We start from the raw sequence: 16,963 nt of genomic DNA on the forward strand, positions 1-16,963 counted from the left end.
AGGTTGCCCAGAGAGGCGGTGGTGCCCCATCCCTGCAGACAGCCAAAGGCAGGGGATGGGCTGTGAGCACTGATGGAGCTGTGGGTGTCCCTGCTCAGGGCAGGGGTGGCACCAGATGGCCTTTAGGCATCCAACTCCAACCATCCCGTGATTCTATGAAATCCCACGTCACAGGTAGCACAGAACACTGACCCGCTCATTGCTGGGCACCGCGCGTTCCTCCCGGCTGTCCCGCTGCTCCGTGCTCCAGTGCCGCGCTGCCCCCTAGCGGCCATCTGGGGGAACGCAGCGCCGTGACGCACAAGAACCGGGATGGAGCCACGGGATGGCTGGAGTTGGAAAGGACCCTAAAGGCCCTAAAGGGTATAAAGTACATTTCCCCCAGTCCCATCCCAACAGACCCACTGAAGAGTCTGTCCCCATCTTACAGCCCCTTTAGGGACTGAAGGCCGCTCTCAGCTCTCCCCAGAGCCCTCCCTTCTCCATGCTGCACAGCCCCAGCCCTCAGCCTGTCCCCATAGGGCTGTTCCACCCCTGCAAGCACTTCTGGCTGTGCCCCACCAGGTCTGTGTCTCTCCTGCACTGAGGGCTCCACATCTGCACACAGTGCTCCCAGTGAGGTCCCAGAGCACAGAGCAGAGGAGCAGATCTGCTGGTCATACCGCTTTCAGTGCAGCCCAGGACCTCATCACTTTTTGTGCTGAGGGTGCACAGTGCTGGCACCACCAGTACCCCCAGGTCCCTTTCAGCTCCATCCCTACATCCCTAAGCTTGTGCCAGTAGTGAGAGTTGCCAGGATTATATGTACAGCATCATCTCTAGTCACCTCATTACAAGCACATCAAAAGATTTTAGGTATTATATATACATATATCAAAAAAAGGTTGAGTAACAGGGCTGGCCAGTCAAAATTTATTCCCTCGAAAGAATGACCATGTTTGACTGAAAAAAAAATCTTTGCTGGCTGATTTCTGACTACATGACAGCATATAAGTTGCATTTTTAAGATTTGTTCAGGCAAAATTACCAGCCCTATTTAAACTGGTTGAAACCTCTTCTTACCTTTTCTGTGCCTGGGTTTAACACACAGCCCAAGCTAGCTGAGCTGACATTCATATCACTCGACACGGTTCTCCCTGAAACTTGGTCTGTGCAGAGTGAACCTAAATAAATAGAGAGGAGTACAATGTGAATACACGTATTTCTGTTCAGTTTAGGTTTTCATTGCAACCTTTTCTTGCTATTGTACATCTGTGCCACTTCAGTAGTTGCAGCGTAAACAGAGCTGAAGAAATAGAAGAAGCTGTGTGAACTCACAGAGTGCAAACATCAATCAGCTACACAGCATGGATGTGTCTGTAGATGAGATATCAGAAAACTCAGTCTGTGGGCAAGGAGCACACAGACAGAAGTTTTTTCTTCTTCCAGCAGTGAATTGCTTAATTGTTGAGCAACTGGCAATATCAGTATAACAAGAATAGCCAAGATGTACAGTGGGAACAAAATCATCAATAAATTGAAATTAATCCTAAAAAATGCTTCCTTTACTTCCAGTAAAAATGGCAGTCTGAACATTTTGATTAATGTGGACAAAGCAGGGAAAAGCAAGAGGATTTCTCCAAACCAGAAGTAGCCCTCTGGGATACCCTCTCATCTTAAACAATATGGATTGAACATCATAATCCCTCTTAGAGATCTCCACATATTTTCAAAGGGATAGAAGTAGTATCATTTTAGTTGAATACAGAATTTCAGCAGTAGAAAAAAATAAATTAGTAATTAATTTCTGAAAACTCCTATTCCTCAGCTGACAAAAATTACTGGTTATCTTGGAGACTGTTGAACTGCAGCAGCCATCAGTCTTCTCTCCTTCAGACTCCATCCTCCAAAACAAAGGTTCTGTATGTAAGCTCTGTATGACAGAACTATTCTTGTTTATTTTTCTTTTTAATTTAAAATCAAAATAGTTTTTGCTTTAATTGTTTCTTAAACATCCTTTTTAGCTAAGCTATTAAGCAGAATGTAGGTATATTCACTCAGAATGCCCACACACTCCATTTGTTCATTATGTTCCATTTTTTGTGTCCATGACACAATAAAGTCTGTTTAAAATGAACTCTGCAAATGGTAAGGATAAATGAGAGAAGGGTAAATTAATTACATTAAAAGAGAGAAGGGTAATGAGGGCACAATATTTGGTACAACAGGACAGCCTTCAACAAACCCCTGAAATACAGAAAATTATTCATAGTGGCTCTGGAATAGCTTAAATCAATCAGAGGTTCAATGCTTACATAAATGGGGCACAGATGGATACCACAGCTTTTCACCTGTCTTTACATCATTGTAGAAGGTCCTACAGAACAGGGCTGCCTCTCCCATGTGAATCCTTGAGGAAGAGACACCTCGCCTATTTATTTTTCAGATGAAAACAGACCAGAGCTGAATATTCCATCCTCAAATCAGAGTTGATTCTATCCCTATTTTCTCCATAGTTCCAAAAGCCACAAGAATGTTTATGAGAAAAAAAGCCATTTTCCCACCTGTGCTGGTGCCAAACAAAACCAAACTTCACGAATGTTCATCAGTTTACTACGAAATATATCTAACTGCAGCAGATGTACCTTCTGTAGTTCCTTTCCTTGTGCTGTCAGCCTTGACCTCCCCAGGGGGAAAACAAGAAAAATTTAAAAGGTTGGAGGTTTGTAGTTAGTGATACAATAAATGCTTCCAAGGAAAGCCAACAAAACCTATTGGTCACCTGGCACTTTGTGACAAGGTTTGGGTAGAACGCGATGCAGCTCAGAGCATTTTTTAACACTGAGATGTTTTAAACTCCTGCTGTTACCGAAGGAAAAAGACAATTACACAGCCAGCAGTGTGACAGCACCTTCAGCCCTTCCCATCAGGACAGCAGCAGTGAGTGGTGGGATGCCTGCAGTGTGGCCAGGGGCACTTTGCTCTAACCGAGGCACTGAGGATGCTGTTTGCTCATCGAGGCTCTCCATTTCTTTCCTCATCTGTGCAATAACAGCCCGAAGGTTGGCATTTTGCTGCTGCAGCTTTTGTATCTCCGAGCCAGGAATATCTTTCCTGAGACAACTTTTGTCATCAGATTGAAACGTCTGTGAAATAAAAGTGGAGCATGGTAAAAACCTCCATTCCTGAGCAACACTCTCTGTAAGAGATCTTCCCTTATGTGTGCCATTGTGTGGCACCACACGTTCCTGTCAGGCACACACGATCCTTGCCATATTCAAAATTAATTATAAGCAAAAAATTCCCATTTTTATCTGGTGTATTTCACATCTCTGGTGCTAAATTAGAGCCCAAGAATGATTAGCACAAGATTTCTCATGGAGTTTCAGAGCACACAGAAGAAAGGACATGTATGTTAACCATATGGTACTATATGGTACCAGTAATTAATATTCCTTGCTTTAGTAGTCTGAAAAGACGCCAGCCAACACACTATTGCTTCTTTAGGAAGAATCACCGATTCAAATCCAATCATTTTTGCCCTGTAGCTTACAAGTCACTTTGTACAGAAAAAAAAAAAAGTTGTTCTTGTTCAGAATACTGAATATTTGCTATTCTTCATTTGCTTTTGAAGCATCAACTCTTCATAGGAATCAGAGATTCATTTGGGTTTGCTGAGGTGTGTATGGTTTGTCCTACAGGCCAAAAATGGAAAACAGGAAAATGTAACAGTGAAAAGAAAGTTTTGCAGCAGCACTAAGAGGCTGCAGTGGGACAGAACAGTGCAAATGCACAGTGAAAGAAGGTCCTTCACCTGGACCTTGATTCTCTCTGTATTTGAATGATCAGTTTGCAGATCAGTCCAGGGTCAGATGGAAAACGTGCTGTGAAAGAAGTTTGTGCTCTCCACCTACCTGTGTGTATTTTATTATAGAAACTGTTCTCATGAACTATCTTCCTGAAGACAACACTTCCTGGAGTCAGAAGACATGAGGTGTGCTTTACACTGCTTTGTTTTCTCATTGAGGTCTGATGACAAACTCCTGTTGGTTTACTGCTGAGCATCTGTAACTGCCCAGTAAGATGCACTGCAGCACACTCACTACATTCATTCTATCCCAAAAGACACTTTTCTGCTCCTAGCAGTGCACAACCCTTCAGCACACCTTCAAACCAGCACTATGCTTGCAATTTTGAATAGTATTTCTTTTTTAACTTGTGTATTTTAGTAGGTAGGAATGAAAGGAAACAAAATATGTTATTTTAAATGGTTAGAAAACGGATATTTTGAAGATCTGTCTTAAAATTCTGACTTCCCAACTTCAAAATCTAGCCTGAATTGCAACAAAGTGCCTCAGGACCTTTGTGTCAGAATTACAGCACACTGTCTTGATTTGGACTGGCTTTCTGCATACAGCTTGCTGCTTTTCCCAGTGGTTATGGGATCCAGCCATAACAAAGCCTGTGACATCTAACCTCTGTGCATTCCAGCCTACACATGTCTACATCTTGAATTAAACAGGTGCCTCAGGTGAATTCTTGACAAGTCCAATGGAAACAAGCCCCACGAAACTGTCATCTCAAGATGAAGTGATCCAAGATAGATGAGAGTGTTGTCTAACCTGCTGCTCTCCTTCAGGAAGGACACCACAATTCGACAGTGGTGACTGTATGAACTGTTGTCTCTTAACAGGGAAAGCAGAAGGAGCAGACGCCATTTCATGCAAGCTGTAATCAGTCTTCTGTAGACCCACTTCAGCCTAGGAGGGAAGGGAAGGAGAAGACAACAAAGTAGATGAGTATCTCAAGTACAAAGAGAGTAGAGATTAGAAAAAGAGAAAAGGAATACATGGACAAAGATTGGGACTCAACTCACATTCCTTTTGACTCCATCAAAAACTGCCTACATGGCAAAATAATTTGGTTTCATTATCACACCATCTTAGTGTGAGACGGACAAGGATCTTCCAGGTCTCAGATGTATTCCTAGGCTACACCTATCAATACAGAATCACTCAGACTCACAGAATTGGAGGGGTTGGAAGGGACCTGCAGAGATCATCAAGTCCAGACCCCCTAATAAGAAGAAGTACTTACTATTAATTTATGGGAAAATGGTAAAATAAAACACCAGAGTAAGTGCCCGTGTTCCAAAGTTCAGAAACAACTGCTTTCTCTGTACCTATGGATTTATTTGGCAGCTGGCCACTGAGAATTACTGTCAGCACACTGTGTAACTCTCCCCAAGCAATAAACATACTAATACTGTATTTCATTTCTCAGAAGCAGCAGCTTGTACACTTCACAAAATACAGGTGTTTTTTTCCCCCCCATACAAAAACCTCTGAGTTTTTCAGGTCTAATATCATTCCCTTGACAGAACTGAAGCTGTACTGTGATCTGTGAAGCTCTTTCTGGCCTGGTGCTGCTCTGAGAAGACTTCTTTCTGCTTTAAAGCCAAAAGAAAAGCATTCCCATCTCCCAGCCTGTCCTGACTACATTACAAAGTACATCAGGCAGCTGTCAGAGATCATCCATGGCAGCTATTCTGGTAATGCTTCACCCAAGGAATCCTACAATGCAATATATTCCATAGATCTCTGTGCAACAAACAGTTCCTCAATAGCTAATGGGAATGTCTCACCTGCTCTCGTGCTAAAGACACACTTGGAGTTAGTTCCTCTGATTTCTGATCCTGGTGATTTTCAGCATTCCCACAGAGCTGCCAGTCCAGTTCTGTGTGGGTTTTACTCTGTTCCAGAAGCTGTTCTTGCTCAGCTGCCACTGACAGTTGTTGTTTATACCTGTGAAGCACAGAGCAAAATCTGCTGACTTCAGAAGATGAAAGTATTTAATTTTTATTTTTTCTTCTGGTGTTTGTTGGTTTGTTTTTAAAGCCTTAGCCTTCCTTTCTGCCTTCTTTTTTCCTTTTTCAACATATGTATTTTGTTATATGCATTCTCTAAACATTTCACTGTACCAGATACCTGTTTTCTTTCCTTGAGTTGAGACAGAAAATCAGCTGGGAAGCTGCATGGGGCTGATGTTCTGCAAACTTGAGAACCTGCACTGTGCTTCTAGCATGCTCTCATGCTAGAAGCATTCCATCCCACGATCTCAAATAGCCTATAACTTTCTTAAGTGACAGGTCATCTCAACACAAAATGCCATTATCTTGAGCCTGCTGTGCAGTGAGCAGGATGTGTGTTAGGAATTAATTACTAAGGCAATAAACAATATGTTTTGGTGAGACCAAATTGCAACAAAACGCAAGCAGACAGCTTGGCAGAAGAAAGAATTTACATTTTGAGAGTTACAAATCAAGGAATTCTGGTCACATTTCCATTCATACATTTGTTATCATGACAAAATAGCACAAAGGCATCATATTAACCATAGAATGATAGAATCATAGCATGGCCTGGGTGGAAAAGGAGCCCAGAGATCAGCTCGTTTCACTCCCCCTGCTGTGTGCAGGGTTGCCAACCATCAGACCAGGCTGCCCAGAGCCACATCCAGCCTGACCCTGAATGCCTCCATGGCTTATTACTTGAAACAACTTAATTATTCTAAGGAACTGAAATGTTTTATTCCCCTGCAATCTGCTGCTGCTCCTTTTTGAACACAGAATTACTCCTGGTTAGTATCCCTACCTTTAACGCTTTCCACCAGATTCCCAGCATTGTTTTCAGTCATGCAGGACAGCTTTTCAACCACATCATTTTCAAGCTCCTATCTAACAATTTCAATAGCATTTCCCTCTTGTAAATGGCTTTTTGCATTTACATATGGTACCATATATGACCGTGAGCTTTTCCTTTAAACAATTTGGGTCCAAATCTGCTAAGTTTGATATTCTGAATTTCTTTCTTCACAACTTATGAAACAAGAAAAATCACAGGCTCACTTTTTAATAAGGGCATCTTTCTCTCTTACACAAGCACTGTGATTCCTTTCTTTCCTGTGCAGCTTCACTTCCAGACTTTTCTGTCTCATCTGTAGTTCTCTGATCTGTTTCTTCAGCTTTTTAAACTGTTTGGTCGGAGCTTCTTCCAATGAAGCTGACAATGCATCCTTTTTCTTATCAGCATGAGGTGCCTCTTTCTCCCTGGAACGTGCAAAGAGAGAAAGTGAGGTTTCATGTAACACAAGGGACATTCATTTTTGCACTGCTGATTTACTTTATCAATTTTGTTTGAATGAATTCCAAAAATCATTGTGGGAAGTGGCAGAAACAGAAGAGATCTTAACTCCAATTTCCCACAGGACGTTGTGTTTGTGATTAGCACAAAGATTAGCTGTGGGATTTGATGAATAAAAAAAATAGAATAAAAGCAACAATCATCTGTGATTTGAAGAAGTTGTTTTCTGTCACAGCACTTGCAGTCTATCCAGCTCCTTAGCAAAGGTATAAAGCTGTGGCTGAACACAACTGGACTCAATAGATTCAACTCAAGTGAGAAGAACATTGGACATTGAAACTAAATACAGTCTAGAAGTGGGAAGAAAAGTTTTTCCATTATATCCTCTGCTTGGTAGAAGTACTCTTTTTTCATGTAAAGGCAGAAGACACCACTGAGCCATTAGAACTTCAAAGTTAAATATTGTTCTTAAAGTGAGACAGGTTACATGCAGAGGGAACGCAACAGGATTAACCTGACATACAGGCTGAATAGCAGATATCTCACACAAAGGGCTAATTCTTCCTCTTACAACCATATCTATTAACAGATCAATTAGTTCAGGCACACCATCTGAAGCTGCTGCAAATATATATATAAAATACACATATATGTATGTGAAGAGCAAGTTGCAAACCAGTTTACTCTGATCGTGATAAGATTGTACAATACCAGGCATTTCTCACAGCTACAGAATCATTTAATTCCCAATTCTTGTACTCATCCTCTTTCTCCAGTTGCAAATTAACCAATTCTGCTGCTCGTGGTGATTCTGATGCTTTCATTCCAGTCTCTCTGAGGGCTTCAAGTTCTCTGGTCAGCAGTTTCACCTAAGAAAGACAATAAACTTAAGAACTCTAATTAAATCACTATTTAAATTAGTTTTTAAGAGTTCCAGAACCCTTACACAGCTGAAGTTTTAGCATCAGCTATGGAAACAAACAGGACAGTATAGGAGGTGGCTTTTTGTTCAACAAGGGCAAGTGTAGAGCCCTACACCTGGGGAGGAATAACTGCATGCATCAGAGCAGGCTGGGGGCTGAGCTGCTAGAAAGGAGCTCTGTGGAACAGCACCTACACGTCCTGGTGGCCAACAGGTCGGCCATGAGCCAGCAGTGTGCCGTGTGGCCAAGAAGACCAATGGCTCTCCAGTGTGCATTGCACTGAGTGCAGGCAGCAGGGCACGGAGGTGCTTCCCTCTGCTCTGCCCTGGGGAGGGCACATCTGGAGCACTGAGCACAGTGCTGGGCTCCCCAGTTCAAGAAAGACAGGGATCTCCTAGAAAGAGGCCAGCAGAGAGCTGCAAAGATGATTACAGATCTGGAGCATCTCCTGAATGAGGAAAGGCAGAGAGCTCTGGGGCTGTTCAGCATGGAGAAGAGAAGGCTGAGAGGGGATACTGATATCAATGCTTAATAGCTAAAGGGCAAGAGCCAAGCAGAAGGGGCCAGGCACTTTTTGTTGGTGCCCAGTGACAGGATGAGGGGCAATGGACACAGACTGGAACATAAGGAGTTCCACATGAATGTGAGGATAAACTGTACTGTGAAGAATCAGAATCATCAAGGTTGGAAAAGACCTCTAAGATCATCTAGTCCAACCATCACCTATCACCAATATTGCCCACTAAGAAAAACGTATCCAAATGGTAACAGAGCACAGTGAGAGAGGCTGTGGGGTCTCTTTCTCTGGAGATATTCAAAGCTCAGCTGGATGCATTCCTGTGCAATCCACTCTGGGAAACCTGTGTTAGCAGGGGTTTGGGCTTGGGGATCTCCAGAGATCCCTTCCAGTTCTGTGATTCCTTCGCCTATTACCCACGCCAACACTAGCCCTGTATCTCTCCTTTCCTATCTCTGTCTAAAGCTCCATTCACATTAAATGTTATTCAGTGTCTTCTTGGTTTCATATAATCAACAACAGAACAGCTTGGGTTGGCAGGGACCTTAAAGATCATCCAGTTCCACCCCCTCCTACTGTGGGCAGGGCTGCCCCCCACCAGATCAGGTTCCCAGGGCCCCATCCAACCTGACCTTGAACACCTCCAGGATGAGGCTTCCACAGTGCTTCTGGGCTGCCTGTTCCAGAGCCTCACTGCCCTCAGACAGGTTATTTTAGCAGATATCCCATACTGAAGGCAAGGAGGATAGAATGGGAGGCTACTCAAGCTGTAATCGCCTAACGATCCCTTTTACCACTTTCATTTATATAATATACTGGTTTGGATGACAGGCTAAAAATTAACCTCTTTTGACATCCCTGTAGTATCGTTTCAATACAGAAATAAGGAAGGTATTGTTTTATGTTTTTTAAATGTACAAAGGGGAGAAAAATGGCACCCCATCCCTGAAGTATCACAGTTGAAGGTCAAATTCCATTGCCAGTTAGCGAGACAATTATTTTATGATGAAATGATAGCAATAAAAGAGGCAGAATGGGGTGAAAGCCTCATAATTGAGAGTATGATAAGCAACACACATTACCCATCCTGCCTAAAGCTGCTTCTGCTTTGCAGAGGCCGACCTTTTCTGCAGTTTCAAGGTTAACAAATTTAGCAGTGTGCAGCCCACATCAAGCAATCTTACACAATCTCAGATTACTAAACACATTCCCAGCAGCTCCTCACAAGGGGCAGCTGCCAGACAAGTAAGACCACAGCTACTAAACAAGTAGTGCATATAACCTGTCATTATGCATCTCACCAATGTCACAGCGGCAACAGAAAGAAGGCAAAACCAACAACAACCTTACAAAAATACAGCAATGTTCCATCAGAACGTAATGAACAAATGTCTGCTGGGTGTCGCTGCAGCAATACGACGTTACTGCTCTGTGTTTACCTGTTTCTGACAAGCGAGCTCTCCTTGCAGCTCCTGGAGTTTTCTCTCCATGTGATGTCTCAGGCTCACACACCCCTCATGTCGATGATTTGTGTGACCGCTCTTTGACCTGTAAATAAAAATAAAGTAAACTTAGAGAGCATCTCTGCTGAACTCATGTGGCGCACACACAGTTGGAAGGGATCTCTGGAAAGTACCTGTTGAACAATAACACAACTGGAAATACAAGAGGCAGTAATTTCCTAAAGGAACCCTCACCACTGACTTTTTTTTACCTTCCTCCCGCTGCTCATAATCAGCAGTCACTTTTTAAAATCATCTTGCACATGAGAAGTGAATGAACCTTTCAAAGTAACACGACCCACAGTGGGCATACTGTTTGATCTCCTTTTTAAAGAGTGATACAAGTTCTTCCCAGATATCCAGTTTCAATTTGAAAGGTCACACAATGCAGAGCACATTGTATGGTTCGCTAAGTTCAGCGTTTGTTTTCCTCATGTAAAACATCAGAATCGTTTCAGCAGCTCTCAGCTACCAAACAGCATGAGGATTTGAACAGCATTCTTTAAAAAGCTGATGTCCTCTTTCATACACTGTCAGATATCCTCCCCTCGAGCCCTTCATAGAGAATACTCACTGGTGAAGCTCCCTGAGGATAATTCAAGCAGATCATTTTTCCATGATTTCAGTTACCCCCCACTCTCCTGTCTCCCCCTGCTCCCCTTCTTTGCAGTTTTCGGACCAGTAGATGTTGCCACATAAGCAAATTCAAATGACACCAGTTTGTCTTCAGTCCCACTGCTCTTCCCTTGGTGATACTTCAAAAGATCCCATCAGACATATCAGCCTGTTTCAATGCCTAACCATCCTTCTTGTGAAGAAATTCTTCTTGATTTCCAATCTAAGCCTCCACTGGTGCAATTAGAGGACATTTCCTTACCTCCTCTCATTTCCTCACTCGTCACCTGAGATAAGAGGCTGACATTCTCCTTGCTGCAGCCTCCTTTCAGGTTCATGTAGAAAGCAATGACATCTTCCCTCACTACAACAACTGCAGTTACCTCAGCCGCTTCTTTTAAGCCTTGTTTCCCTCAACTCTGTTGCTCTTCTCTGAATGCATTCCAACAGCTCAGTGTCTTTCTGGTAGTGGAGGGCACAAACCCGAATGTAGTGTTTGAGGTGTGCTTCCATCAGTACTGAGTGTGGAGGAGCAATCATTTCTCTAGTCCTACTGGCCATACTACTGCGATACAAGCCAGGATGCAATTGGCCTTCTTGGCCACCAGGGCACACTGCTGGCTCGTGTTCAACCACGTACTTTTCTGAAAGACAAACGTTCAGCCACCCTCCCCAAGCCTGCACTGCTGCATAGAGTTGTTATGGCCCATGTGCAGGGCCTGGTATTTAGCCTTGCTGAATGTCATAAATCATAAATGGTTGCAGCTGGAAGGGGCCCTAAAGGCCATCCGGTGCCACCCCTGCCCTGAGCAGGGACACCCACAGCTCCATCAGTGCTCACAGCCCATCCCTGCCCTTGGCTGTCTGCAGGGATGGGGCACCACCGCCTCTCTGGGCAACCTGTGCCACTGTAAAAAATTCCCTATATCCAATCTAAATCTGCCTTCTTACAGCTGGAAACCATTTCCCCTTGTCCTTTCCCAACAGACCCTGCTGAAGAGTCTGTCCCCTTATTTCTTATATACCCCCTCTAGGCACTGAAAGGCTGCTCTCAACTATCCCCAGAGCCTTCTCTTCTCCAGGCAATATCATGTGAATGTCATGCAATTGGATTTGGCACATAGATCTCTCCCATCCATATCCCTCTGCAGAGCCTTCCTACCCTCAAGCAGATCAACCACTCCGCTCAACTTGGTGTCATCTGCAATCTGAGACTGCATTTAATCCCCTCGTCATGATCACTGATAAAAATGATAAACAAAACTGCTGCAATGCTGAGCCCTGGGAAACACCCCTTGTGAGCAGACACCAACCAAAGGTAACTCCATTCACAATAACCCCTTGCAGCCATCCATCCAGTTTTTATCCAGGGGATAGTACATCTGTTCAGCCCACGAGCAGTCAGTTTCTGCAGGAGAATGCTGTGGGGAACAGTATCAAATGCTTTGCTGAAGTCCAAGTAAACACTCACAGCCTCTCTCTTGTCCGCTAAGCCAGTCATCTTATCCTAGAAGGAAATTGGGTTAGTCAAGCAGGAGGTGCCTTTCATAAACCCGTGCTAACTGACTGGGTCTGCTCACATGGTTGTCCTGTACACTGCATGTGATGGCACTTACAGTGATCTGCATCTCACCTGCAAAACTGTTCCAGCTCTAACCTGTGTTCTGCGAGGTTTTGTTGATAGTGATAATGAAGTTCAGCTCTTTTTCTTCTTTCCTTGACAAGAAGTTGCTCCAGTTTATCCAGCTGTATTTTAAGGTTGCTAATCTCTGCCTGCTTAGCATTTTCAGACGTTTTCAGATGACTGAATGTGACATCATAGGATTCCAACTCTTTATCTCTTTCTTCCAAAATTCTGAGGTTATAGACAAAATCTTCTTTTAGTTTGTTGTAATTTTCATGCATGTCATGCAGTTGCTTTACAGCAATGTCCAGCATCTTTTGAGCAGGGAACTGCCAGTTACGTCGCTCTTTCCTTTCTTTCTCTTTCCACTGAAGGAGCTCTTTCCATTCTTTCTCCATTTGTAGCACTGGAATAAATCTGAAGCAGAAGATGGTAGAAAACAATTAAGATTGATAACTAAGAAAAACCAGCTCTCTAATCACATCCCATCTACTACGTACATAATAATTATAATTGAATTTTAAATCTAAGCTGTAAACTTCTCTACATCAACTGGCGTTGGTCACTTTTAGACACAGAGTTTGCTTTTATTTCTGTCACTGAGTCGTTGAAGAGATAATATTTCACAATCTAATCACCACACACGGTTGTGTTTTGATGCAGGAAAATATTTCTTTTCCCTTTGTGCAGATGGGGCACAGAGGCACAAGAAGATTCAGCGGCTCAAAGGAACACTGCACTTCTAGTTGAGCACTGAAGAGCAGTAGAACAGCAGAAGAAGAGCTGCAAAGTGTCTTTAAGAAAAAAGGCACTTCTGACAGGACAAATCAAACCACACCAGCCTTCTCATGTAATGCACTGTTGGACCTTTCCATCCATCAGCAATACAACTGCAGTGTTGCCTCTGTCTTCTCTTCCTACCGTTATCTTGATATCCTTCCTGTGCCCCTATTCCCATCTGGTCTGATCCTTTATCTGCTTCACTTCTATCTCTTCCTACTGTTTGTTCTCCATATTCGCCTTATACACAAACATAAACTCAGCAGAAGAGAAACCATCCACTCCAAGAGGTACCACCTACATCACGGTTCAGTAATAACAACAGTAATGAAGTAATATCTGCTCAGATCTCTCTGGAGATTTACCCCAGCCCCGCGGGGTCATTGCAGCTTCTCTCCCTGTGCTGCACCGCTCTGTGTCAGTGGTTCCAGATAATCTCGGATGGATAAGCAGGGCTGCAGGGAACAACAGATCAGACAAGCACGCCTTTCAAATGGTGCCTCTTTAATCTCCTTAAAAGAAAGAGATTTCCAGATCAGCAAAAGCGACGCTAAAGCACACCGCAATCTGAATATCGTTGTTTCCTCACAAATGCACCCAGCAGTGACACGGTAATCTGACGGTCTTCTAATTCTGCTGGCCTAGAATTTATGTTTATCCTTAAGGCAATTAAAAGGAAATTGCATTTTCTCCTTTTTGTTAGCAATCTTCAAGCTGTGCCACAGCCTGCAGCATAGTACAAGTGGTAGCTTTTCCTTTTTGTCAGCAGAAATAGATGGTGGTTGTAAAAGACACAGAAGTGGACACTCATGAGCAATGCTTCTTTGCTTCTAACATGCAGTGCTACACAAAAATCTGTTCTTTTTATATCTTCCTCTCCACTCCCGTTGCTCCAAACGCATCTGATGTCTGCCACAATTAAAAACATTAACTCCATCTTTCTTTTCATCCATCCCTGACCATCAGAACATTAAAGATGAAATACACCAACAAGATGCTTTCTGGACTCTGAAGGCACTGAAAGAAACTGTGCTCAGTCTATAGCTGATGAAATATCACAACACTTTTGTAAAGGTCTTTAAAATCAATGCATGCTTTGTTAGCTAACCTTAGCCACACGCTGTAAGATGTCTGTGCATCAGGAATAAAAATAAGACTGCAACTCTTAATTCATTGAGATGATCAAACTGAAGTCAGAGGTTGTTTTGGAAAGAGAGGGTTGAGAAGAATGGCCTGGGTTGAACAGGACCACAGTGCTCATCCAGTTCCAACCCCCTGCTGTGTGCAGGTCGCCAACCAGCAGCCCAGGCTGCCCAGAGCCACATCCAGCCTGGCCTTGGATGCCTGCAGGGATGGGGCATCCACAGCCTCCTTGGGCAACCTGTTCCAGTGAGCAATGCTTATTTTACAAAAGATTGCTATGACTGCCCCAAAATTAAAAGGCAACACATGGTGTCACCTGAAACACGGGAATAAAACATGAATGACAATGGTTTCCTACAAAAATAGCTCTCCTATTAAAATGACCTCCCCCCACTGCCATGCATGGAACTGATGGCGCTTGTGAATGGACAGAGGTACCCTGAGGTGTGTGTGTGTCACCTTGAACACAATAAATGGTGGTTTCATAGAAAAATATGAAAGAGTGAAGGTGAAAATACGTCCTTATTGCAAGATGAGACACAGGATCTATGCCCATCTCCACTGACTGCCCCATAAACAGGCAGGATACACTTCTGTAATTTCAGAGTATTGCTCTCCACTGCAGAGTCCTGTATTTCTTGGAAATGTGTTTTAGGAGGGGAACAGAGAGCATTTTGCCATTAAAAGCAGCAGTGTTTCTAACTGCCAACTAGTTTTGGTAATGACCATAATAGAGCTCACAGTGCAATTTTAAGTATAAATTGCATCAGTTGCCTGGATGCAGGACAGGCAAAAGAAGAACAGTAAAAATATATCTGATGCCATTAGAAGATGGCCAAGGAGACAGCCCAGATGTGAGACAACATCTTACAGCAAGCACAGCTTAGCCATGCAGCGCAAATAGCAAAAATGACCATTAAAATCTAATAATACAGAGCACATCCAGGAAGAACCAACTGATAGATACCCCTGTCAGCCCTTATCTCAGCACGGTGAGATTTCTATCAGCCTCTTTTAGCAAAGGAAAATGGTGGCTTGATGGTAAATCAGTCACAGCTGTTACTCATCAGGTGTCACTCTGGCAGCACGGCACTGCATTCCACGTTTGAGCAAATCACTTCCCAACCCAAGGAGAGCACGGTGATGCTGGAGAACAATTCAGAGTGAATGGTGAGAAGCTTCAGAACTCCACAGAACCCCCCACCTGCCCCCTATCCCTATAGCTGTGCTCAAAGCAGGAGGAATGCACGCTCGCTTATCCTTCCAGTGCTCCAGCAGTAATGGCTGTAACATTCCAGCAGAGCTGGTGCAGCATCACCTGCATTCCTTACAAAACCACCAAAAAAGAGGATGAGAAAGAAAACTACCACCCAGAATCATGCATTTGTTGGGGTTGGAAGGGATCCTTAATGTCACCTGGTCCACCTCCCCTGCACAGCTGGTTTGCTCCACAGAGCAGTAATGCACATGCTGAGTTTCCGTCAGGCACATCACAGCTGTTCCACAGCAGGGGTGCAGTGAAGGGGGGATGGGGTTCAGAGGGAGAATGGGGAATAAAAGCGGGAAGGAGAGAAAGTGGGGGAGGAGGTGGGGATCAGCTTGTGGGATGGAGGGTGAGAAGGCCTAGGAGGCAGGAGAGCAGCTGGCAGGCGCAGTGCGGGGTCGGGACAAGGCAGATGGAAGCAATGAGCGCCTGCAAGAGTGCGGGAAGACAGCGGGGAGAGAGCAGGGAGCAAGATGCATGGCTGCCATACCCGTTACCCGTACCCGCCAACCTTCACGTCCTCCCGCCCGCAGCCGCGTCTCCATGGCAACCGCTGCGGGCTACGCCTGGCCGAGGCGGCTCGTCGCCACGGCAACCGCAGAGCTGACGCCCCGCCCACCTCCAGCCCCGGGCCGGCCTCTGGCGAGCCCCGCCGGCAGCCAATCAGCGCGCTGCCTCCCTCCCCGCCCTGCCCCCCGCCGTCCCGCTCCCCCAGCCCTCGCCCTTCCTTCCCCACACGGCCGCGTTTCTCGGTCTCTTTCACGGCTTTCGCGCGCTCTCAGTTACTGCCGTCATTTTTTGCTCGTGTTTTCCCCAGCTCATCCCCTCTGTTGACATCCAGCAGTCCTTCTTCCGGGCTGTACAAATGCGTTCTCCTCGTTAAACCCACGTCTCTTCCTCCACGGGCACCATCGCCCTTCTGCCCTCCCCTCCTGACCCCCCAGTCCAGAGCACAGATCCCAGCCTCACGGATCGGCTCAGATGGAGAGGACCTTACACATCATCTACAGTTCCAACCCTTTGATAGGGCTGCTCAGAGCCCCATCCAAGCTGGAACAGCAATAAATAATAGATAAAGTTCTGCCCCCAAGACATTAATCCATCCTTCATGGCAGAGTGCATCGCTTAAGTGACGCAGAGGAAGTTGCAGTGCACGAAGCACTGTGTGATTTTCCTTGAGTCACTGCTGATGACTCGCATGTCTGGAAGCCACGAGGCAGACTTCCTGTAATGCTGTCATGTCCTGAATTATACAAACTGCTGTGTCAAGGAGGAGAATCATAGAATCATAGAATCATAGAATCATAGAATCATAGAATCATAGAATCATAGAATCATAGAATCATAGAATCACAGAACGGCCTGGGTTGCAAAGGACCACAATGATCATCCGGTTCCAACTCCCTGGCCTTGAATGCCTGCAGGGCTGGGGCATCCACAGCCTCCTTGGGCAACCTGTTCCAGGGCGTCACCA

The 16,963-nt window shown here is 44.6% G+C and overlaps 1 protein-coding gene across 1 annotated transcript in view; it reads right to left on the reverse strand.

Annotated features, from left to right (window-relative positions):
* Positions 1–16,245, reverse strand: part of CCDC57 (coiled-coil domain containing 57) — a gene marked incomplete at its 5' end in the record, with an annotated part of 28,216 nt that extends 11,971 nt beyond the window's left edge. Inside the window, 9 exons of the mRNA XM_042891348.1 lie at positions 1,063–1,163; positions 2,891–3,125; positions 4,602–4,739; positions 5,624–5,783; positions 6,887–7,087; positions 7,833–7,990; positions 10,001–10,109; positions 12,312–12,719; positions 15,993–16,245. Of these exons, the coding sequence (XP_042747282.1) occupies positions 1,063–1,163; positions 2,891–3,125; positions 4,602–4,739; positions 5,624–5,783; positions 6,887–7,087; positions 7,833–7,990; positions 10,001–10,109; positions 12,312–12,719; positions 15,993–16,245 (1,763 nt within the window). The remainder of the gene's footprint in view (positions 1–1,062; positions 1,164–2,890; positions 3,126–4,601; positions 4,740–5,623; positions 5,784–6,886; positions 7,088–7,832; positions 7,991–10,000; positions 10,110–12,311; positions 12,720–15,992) is intronic.
* Positions 16,246–16,963: the final 718 nt, after the last annotated feature.

The sequence above is a fragment of the Lagopus leucura genome, unplaced genomic scaffold (genome assembly GCF_019238085.1).
Source record: "Lagopus leucura isolate 7727_CA_CO unplaced genomic scaffold, USGS_WTPT01 111-16_obj-0_obj, whole genome shotgun sequence".
Lineage (NCBI taxonomy): Eukaryota > Metazoa > Chordata > Aves > Galliformes > Phasianidae > Lagopus > Lagopus leucura.